Here is an 8,876-nt window from a genome sequence, read left to right as displayed (position 1 = left end):
TCCCATCTCCGTGACGATGGCTGCGTTGTCGCGCAACGAAAGGTTATGTTTCCATTAAGCTCTAGCAATATTGGAGGCGCAGGCGCGATGCCTTCTTCTTCCCGGGTGGTCGCGCCTCTGGTTCGATTTCTTCTGGGGAAGCTTTTTGTGGTTGATGGAGAACAGGAGTAAGAACTCCATGAGTAGAGCAGCAACAACGACTTTACTGGAGTCCTCCGTGGGTGGTGACTGGGTCACGATAGCATGTGCTTTCTAACAGGGGAGAGGCTCACAACTTCTCCTTTTTCTCAGACAAGGTGCGTTGGAAGAGAACAAAAATGAGACATTTAAAAGGTTACACTATATCAATGATTTTTATTTTTTTATTAATTTTAAAATGTGAGCTACTGACAACGCAACCATTTTAATTTTAAAGTAAATTTTCACGTCGTTAGAAAATAGGGAAAATTGATGATTTTGAAATCCTACTGTGCAAACAACGGAATAAGAACAGGCTGAAAACATAAAATCAAAACAGAGGGGATGGAGTTTAACAAATAAGGGTGCTGCACTAAGTAAATTAATAGAGCTAATAAAAACCAAGGGTGCAAGCAGATGTAAAGAGGGGTGTGTGCGAAGCAAAACTGGTCAGCCCAACCATTTCTTCAAAACTGAAAAACCTCGAGGGTTTCCTCTTCTTCCTTCATGCACAGACAAAATTGCCTCTTGAGCCCGCAGCCGCTGCACCTTCGGCGAGCGGCCAACGTCGCTGCTATCACCCCCTGTTCATACCGGAGCCGTCTCCGCCGCGAACTGGTTCGTGCGACTTCTCCTCTCATTCTTCTTCCCCTACCCCCAAGACCAGAGCTCGTCTTCACCGCACCTCCGACGTCAGACACACCGCGGCATTCGGAGTTGCCGCCACGACGGCGTCGAGGTTGTCACTCGCCACCACCTGAGCTTCACCGTGATGTTGTTCTTGTTCAAGCTTTGCCCTAGTTACGCTTTTTGATTCCTCTGTGATTCTGTGTTGGGTGATAAAACGAGTTGAGTTTAGGAGAATGAGACGAGTTGTTCAATGGAGAAGAGTGGGTCTTTGGAGTGTAGGTCTTTAATAGACTCGGTGTCCTGTTTACTTTTTTAATCCTTTTAATTTCTTAAAGGGATTGCAAATAATGTCTTATCATAGCATTGTTTCGTCGGGAAATGATCTTAAATAATCATTAGTTTGTAGGTTTGAGTGATTAGTTCGTATGTTCTTCCCTGATGAATCCAATTTAGCCATATTTATATTAATCAATCCAAGACCAGTCCACATATAGCAAGAACAGAAATGATTTCACCAACCCTTTGTCGTGTTGTCCCTCTGAAACCCACCTTGCTCAGGTTGTTATCCCCATTTTCCACAACCCCTCATAGTGACACTGCCATCTTGGCGCGTCTGAAACACAAAGACTGGCTCACTCCGAAAGAAGCCACCACTCTCTTAACCTCCCTCACAGACGCTTCCTCCACCCTCTCCTTCTTTAATCTCTACACCTCCCGCAAGGACTTTGACCCCACCGAACCCTTTTGCACCACCCTTGTTGCCAAACTTGCCCATGCCCAACACCTCAACCCTCTCCTCACCCTCCACCATGCCCTCACCCTCCCTCGCCCCCAAAGACGCCATTTTTCTGATAACTTCTTTTTCACCCTTATCAAAGCCTATGCACACTCCTTTCAACGCGTGGACCACGCACTTCGCACCCTCCACGAAATGCCCTGCCCCCCCTCTACACGCACATTCAACTTTGTCCTCAACCTTCTTGTTAACACTCGTCTCTACTGTGCGGCACACAACCTCTTCCTCCATGCACCACAGCTCGGTGTGACACTTGATGCTTGCTCGTTGAACATCCTCATCAAGGGGCTTTGTGCCCAGGGGGAGTTAAATGCAGCCTTTCAGTTGCTGGAAGAGTTTCCTGGGCTGGGATGTAAGGCGAATGCACGGACCTATGCGACATTGATGAAGGGGTTGTGTGAGAGAGGGAGGATGGACGAGGCTTTTGGGTTATTGGAGAGGATGGAGGATGGAAGTGTAGATGCTGATGTGGCAGTTTTCAATATTTTGATTAGGGGCTTGAGGAAGGGAGGGAGGGTGGATGAGGGGTGGAGGGTGTTGGAGGGGATGATGGGGAAGGGTGTGTCCCCTAATGGCGGATCTTATAATGAGGTTTTGTGTGGGTTGGTTGAGGATGGGAGGTTTGAGGAGGCTAAGAAGGTTGTGGAGAGGATGGGGGTGGAAGGTTTTGTGCCTAGTTTTGAGTCTTATAAGGGTTTGGTTAAGGGGTTTTGTGAGTGTGGGGTGGTTGGGGAGGTTGAGTGGGTTGTTAGGGATATGGTGAGGAAGGGGTTTGTGCCCAAGATGGGGATGTGGGGTAAGATTGTGCAGTGTGTTGTTGAAAGGGAAGGGAGTTCTGGGTGCGTGGCTGTAGCTATTGATGGTGTTTCGGAGGATGACAAATGACAACCACCCCCATGAGGCCATTATGTGATACATTGGTCCTAGGATGTTTGTTTTCAGTCAGCTCACATGTTGAGGTCACATTTGTGTATCGTGCAGCCTAGAATTTATGTAGTCCGGGGATTACCAGAATTCCAGGTTTCAGTTCTAACGTATGCCCTATTACCTTGCTGCCTTGTTCTTATTATTTGCATTTAATTGCTTTAGTATATTCATCCTAATATATATAAAGATGTTGAATTTCTTGCAATATAGGCACACATTGTTTTGGATATTTGTGTACCATGGGAATATCTGTTTAGCTAGAGTTGAGGTAATAATAACATAACCTATGGAGCTACTCTAATTTGGTTTTATTATTTAGAAACTTACTCTTAGTGGCCAATGCAGATAATACCACTCATGGCTCTTACCTGACAGATTTTGAAACTTGGTAAGGAGAAGTATGAATGAAATAACCTTTTCCAAAAAGTATGGTGCATTTAATTGTTTGGTCACATAATGGGTCAGTTAATGTGTCTGATAATGGTTTTGACTATACTGCAGTCAAAACTGATGCTGGTGCAATTGTGTCTGTATGGAGCCCTGTCATAATTTTGTGAGAATTATTGCTTTAACATGTTCCCTTCTTTGCTTTTAACTTCGAATCCTTTTTTTATATATACTTATATTGAAGTTTTGGGGGCAAAAATCCTCTACTGATTGAAGTATATGGAATAACGATGAAGATGAATAATCTATGCTACAGATCCTGATCAAATAAGTGCCCAGTTAACTGCTGAAGGTGGTTATTTAGTACTGGATATGATGTTTCCCTTACTCATCTGAGATCTTTCATCAGCCATCTCTGAATCTATTCATTTTTTGTAAAGAAATGTCAAATATTTGTATGCATTGTTGTTTTATTTGATTTGGTGGTAATTAAAGTGAAAGTATTATTATACCACTATTTTATGTTATTATATCGTATGTTGCGATATTGATTGGGGCAGTTGTAGAATGTGATGAATATAGCAGGTACTTCTGATGACACAAATAGTGTGGTTTGTTCTCTTGGTGTAGCCAGCAAGGTTGTGCCGAGCACTGCACTGTTCATGTGTCTGCGTGAATTACATTTACATCTGCAACTGATTTGTTATTCACTGCCCCTTATCATTAAAATAATTGTGTCATTGTTTTAGTAAATTGAACTTGGTCAATTATTATATGTTCCTACACCTTGAAATTTGTGATAGAAATTTTATATTTTAACAAGTTATAAAATATTCTCAGATAACATGAACCCATTTATTAGTGTTTATGAAACTAAAAGTCCTATTGTAAAGGCTTTCTATGTGTTCATATGCATATACTTTTACATTTTCTTGAGTGTTTTCTCATTTTGTTCAGTTGAATTGCTTTATTTTTGTGTCATTTACATTTTAAGATCCACATGTTGTGTTTAAAAGTCATGTTTAGTCCTTTTATGTCATAAATTCCATGTTTAGTCATTTGAATTTTGTTAAAACATGTCATCTTCTTTGTTTTGTGATTTGTGCATAATGTAGTCCTTTTGAGTGCTTTTAATTTTGCAAATTTGAGTTCCTACTTGTTAATCAAGTTCTTAAGAGTTATGATTTTAATCACTATTACTACTACTACTTAAACTTGTGTTGTTTCATTTACTTTGAGTTTTGGAGTTTGTTTCCTTGATGAATTAGCCTTCATGTGTCTCAACCTTTGCTACTTTTGCTATTTGAGTGTCTTAGTGCACCATTAGCATTTGGCAATTAGAAAATGATATACTAACAACCACTTTTTGACAACTTCTCTAAACGTGACGTGGCATATGCTTTTTAATTGATTTTAATTTCATGTTGGCTTTTTAGAAGGAAGCGGGAGGAGAAAAAGTAAAAAGAGAAAAAGTAAAAAGCGGGAGTGGAAATTGAAGGAGAAAAAACAGAAAGCGGAAGTGTCAATGGTTGAACTAAAAAGCATCTTGTTTGTTGTCTTCAACCATTGATGTTTGTCTTCAACCGCCATTCTTCATCTTCAACCCCTATTTTTCTAAAAATCCCTATTTATTTTTCTAAAAACCCATTTTTTTCCTCTTTGTCGCAACAGTGTGGGTTTACCCATTAGACGAAAGCTTCGACAGTTCGGCGTTCGTAACCATTAGGTGGAAAGGAGATATTTTTGTTGTTGTTTGTAATGTTGTGGGTCTCGTCTTTGTGGTGAAATCTAATCGGGGTCACTTCTTCGAATGGTGCGTGGTAGTAAGTTGTATTTATTTTTGTGTATTGATAGTGAAGAAGGATGTGAATAGATGAGAGGCATCTGGTAGCACAAAGAAAGTATCTATGAGTGATGCGAAAGCTTGTGATAAGAAAGAGGTAACTTAGATAATAAATGTATATATGCATTAAATTTGGTATATTTGTTACATTGCTGACCTTTGTGTTAATTGTAAGTTGAAAAATTTATATATTTTTTAGGTCTGCATAGAGCACCAATGCCAAACCAAATACATTGTTGAAGCAAATGCTTACATAGTCATTGTGACAAACTTGAATTGACCCCTTTTCCTTGCCTACGGATAAAGAAGGAGCTCAACATTAATTGTGCCTTGCTAATAGAAGTTCTGAGTCGCTTGGTGGCGTGATTAAATTTGACATTTGAATAATAAAAGTTAACTCACACAGTCATAAGGAATAACGATTATAAATTGTCTACATTATTTTTAAGTTTTTACATATCAAAAATTCCTAGATTAAGTGTAAAGCTACGTTATCATAATTGTCAACTTGAAGTTTTCAGCATAATATTGTTTTCTTTCAACCATATAGAGGTAGTAGGTCTTAAATTTTTAGAATTTAACATGTTCTCTTAGTGGATGAGTTGGGTTGGTATAATATGAACCCATTTCAATAGGTACTGGTGTTAGAAGTCATAAGTGCTAACCCATGTGTCCTCTTCTGCTAACCTGTGTTATATGATTTCAACAAAATTATTTAACACTTATTGGCTTCGATGATAAGTATTCTGTTTGGTGGCGTGAGTAAATTATCGACTTCATTAAAAAGGTTAACTCACACCAATTGATAAGAAATAATGTTTATATGTTTTGGAGATTGTTTTAAAGTTATTGCATATGAAAAACTTCTGGTTGAAGTGCAAAACTGTGTTAGTGTAAATGCCAACTTGAACTTTTTTGCATAATATTGTTTTTCCTAACCCACATACAAGTAGTAGGCCTTAAGTTTATAGAATTTAACATGTTTTATTGTTGCATGAGGTGGGTTGGTATAACATCAACCCATTTTGGTAGATGTTTTGTTATATGATTTTTGAACAAAATCTTTCCACTTTTTCGCTTAGATGATAAGTATCTCGTTTGATGGTGTGATTAAATTTGACACTTGAATAATAAAATTTAACTCACACAAAATCATAAGGAATAACGATTATAAATTGTCTACATTATTTTTAAGTTTTTGCATATGAAAAACTCTCAGATTAAGTATAAAGCTATGTTATGATAACTGCGAACCTGAAGTTTTCTGCATAATATTGTTTTCCCTCACCTACATAGAAGTATTAGGCCTTAAGTTTTTAGAATTTAACATGTTCTCTTGGTGGATGAGTTGGGTTGGTATAACATGAACCCATTTCATGGTGCTGGTGTTAGAAGTCATTCTGGATTTAAGTGCAAACCCATGTGTTCTCTTATAAGGAATACAGAAACAAAAACAGCAATTGGACCTGAGAATGCGATTGCATTATAAGGTCGCAATTGAACAGATCGAGCAAGTTCAAATTGACGTAACATGAAACCTATTAATCCGAAAGCACCGTGGAGAGCAACAAAAGTTCACAGACCGCCTAACTGACACCAACGGGTAAAATCTCCCTGTGCTTCAGGACCCCACAGTAACAACAAAGAGTGTGCTAAACTATTAGCGGGAGTGGAAACTGCAGCGGTTAAGAAGTTGCAGCCTTCTAAATAAGAACTTGCCAAGCCGTGAGTATACCATGAAGTTACAAAGGTCGTACCTGTAAACCAACCCCCCAAGGCGAAATAGGCGCAAGGAAAGAGTAATAGACCGAACCAACCCACAAAAACGAAACGGTCCCTCCGCAACCAGTCATCCATAATATCAAATAAATCATTTTTATCTTTGGTAAATTTACCAAGAGCTATAGTCATAGCGATCCTCCTATTCAACTACTTCAACCATTTCCCAACACCTCATAGAGCATTTTCAGAGATGGGACGGACCTTTATCATTTATCTCTATTCATTTCTCTCTCTATATGATTTCAACAAAATTGTTTAACACTAAATTATCGACTTCATTAAAAAGGTTAACTCAAAGCAATTGATAAGGAGTAATGTTTATATGTTTTGGAGATTGTTTTAAAGTTATAGCATATGAAAAACTTCCAGTTTAAGTGTAAAGCGGTGTTAGCGTAAATGTCAACCTGAATTTTTCTGCATAATATTGTTTTCCCTCACACACATACAAGTATTAGCCCTTAAGTTTTAGGAATTTAACATATTTTTTTTCGTTGATGAGTTGAGTTGGTATAACATGCACCCATTTCAATAGGTGTTGTTGTCAAAAATGATCCAGAATGTAAGTGCCAACCCATGAGTCCATTTCTGCCAACTCGCCTTATATGATTTGAACAAAATTGTTTAACACTTCTTGACTTGGATGATAAGTATCTCGTTTGGAGGTGTCATTAAATTATAGACTTCATTAAAATGGTTTAGTCACAACAATTCATAAAGAAAAATATTTATATATTTTGGAGTTTGTTTTAAACTTATTGCATATGAAAAAGTTGCAGTTTAAGTGCAAAGCTGTGTTATCGTAACTGCCAACCTGAACTTGTTTGCGAAGCAAAATTTAGGTCCACACACCATTGACAACCTAATTGCCTACGAACATGAAATGTCTGCCATAACCACAATATAAGCAATCACATAACTGAATAACGGGTCTTTACATATCATACATTGCAAAGAAATTAAAAATAAAAAAAACAGATAATGTTTTGCAGAAGTTCACGTTTCACCTAATAAAACTAAACTTAACTTTCATTTCCGCTTGACATCCAAAACCATAATATATAAGGGATACTATTTATATTGCCCTTATGGTTGTGACTTTGGTGATTGTCCTGCCTAAGTGTTCTTGAATTTCTTGAAAGGATCAACTAGGCTTTTAATCCTGTCATCAATGCTGATGTAGGTCATTTCCTCATCTTTACTGCTATCCTCTGTTGTCTTCACAAGGATTTGGTCTAGATGCTCCATATTTGGATCCACATTCATTTCCACATTCCCAACCTACCTAAACTCATTCAAATAAAAGTCATTTATGCTCAAGTATTAAAGCAAATATCAGCTTTGTTGTGCAAACAATTTAAATATTCATTTCCAACTCATTACTGCAAAGTGGACAACATGTGTGGAAAAGTAATACCTTGGCTTAGCACTTATATATTAATAGGTTAGCATAAATTTTCAACAATCACTTTGCTTACCTCTTCATGAATGTAGACCACAACAGAACTAAAAATATCAATGTTGCTCACCAATCCGCTCTTCAACAACACTGTTTAAAAAAAAAAAATCCAAACTTTATCATATATTAATAAAAAATAGAAACAAAAATCACTCATTTCCACAAACATCAACGAAGACAAAAAATTTCTTGCAATGGGTTAACCCAAAACTTTTTGTGCTCCACCAAAAGGGAACGAGAAAAGGGAAATGATGAACCCACTACTAAAATATCTTCCAAAATGGAGGAACAACAAACTTCCACAAATGAAGGAAGAAGAAAACAGTGGGCATGGACGAAGAACAAAATTACAAGGCTGACGAAGAATACACTTCAAAGTTGGAGGACGAAAAAACAGTGGGCAAGGAGGAAAACCAAATTTGGAGATGGAGAAACCACAAACCGCTCACTGCCGCTTCTCGAACCATTTCCATTGCGCTTTTTGTAACTCATTTCTAGCTTCTCTCACTTGTTAACTCCTCTCTCGCTTTTGTCATTTTTGTAACTCTTTCAACCATCGCTTCTCTCTCGTACTCAACCATGCCTTATGTGGAATTTAAAAAATAAAATAAAATAAAATACTCTCTCACTGCCACGTCAGGTAGTGAAAGAAGTTGTTAAAAGTGGGTTGTTAACATATCATTTTCGTTGGCAATTTGACGACAAAAAGCAACATTCAATTATAGTTTTTTTTTTGTAATCCAATTCTAGTGCCTTTCTTTAGGTAGTTATTTTTAGTGCTTATTGTGGTTCTTTCCCTTAATTTTAGATTGTCATTTCTTTAAAATTTGATATTCTCTTGTGTATGTCTCGAAAATTCCAATTTGAGTTTAGCATTT

At 37.7% G+C, this 8,876-nt stretch overlaps 1 protein-coding gene across 11 annotated transcripts; it reads left to right on the top strand.

The window, feature by feature from the left end:
- Positions 1-673: 673 nt before the first annotated feature.
- LOC114184862 (pentatricopeptide repeat-containing protein At3g14580, mitochondrial) lies at positions 674-4,728 on the top strand. 11 transcript variants are annotated; one of them, XM_028072222.1, is made up of 5 exons: positions 675-2,637; positions 2,741-2,798; positions 2,876-2,918; positions 4,354-4,488; positions 4,589-4,728. In XM_028072222.1, the coding sequence occupies exon 1, from the start codon at positions 1,313-1,315 to the stop codon at positions 2,486-2,488; it is 1,176 nt and encodes a 391-aa protein (XP_027928023.1). In that variant the 5' UTR covers positions 675-1,312; the 3' UTR covers positions 2,489-2,637; positions 2,741-2,798; positions 2,876-2,918; positions 4,354-4,488; positions 4,589-4,728. The 11 variants fall into 11 exon arrangements, with proteins under 11 accessions (XP_027928017.1, XP_027928022.1, XP_027928015.1 ...); XM_028072219.1 differs by adding an exon at positions 3,032-3,083 and having other exon boundaries at positions 4,354-4,728; XM_028072218.1 differs by lacking the exons at positions 4,354-4,488; positions 4,589-4,728 and adding exons at positions 3,032-3,083; positions 3,194-3,631.
- The last annotated feature ends 4,148 nt before the right edge of the window (positions 4,729-8,876 follow it).

Source organism: Vigna unguiculata, chromosome 5, assembly GCF_004118075.2.
Source record: "Vigna unguiculata cultivar IT97K-499-35 chromosome 5, ASM411807v1, whole genome shotgun sequence".
Lineage (NCBI taxonomy): Eukaryota > Viridiplantae > Streptophyta > Magnoliopsida > Fabales > Fabaceae > Vigna > Vigna unguiculata.
The sequence above is the reverse complement of the archived record's forward strand: the minus strand, read 5'-3'. Positions and strand labels throughout refer to the sequence as shown.

What these genes read in the sequence shown, in the direction of transcription:
- LOC114184862 (XM_028072223.1), top strand. Translation starts at nt 1,313, where the DNA reads ATGATTTCACCAACCCTTTGTCGTGTTGTCCCTCTGAAACCCACCTTG.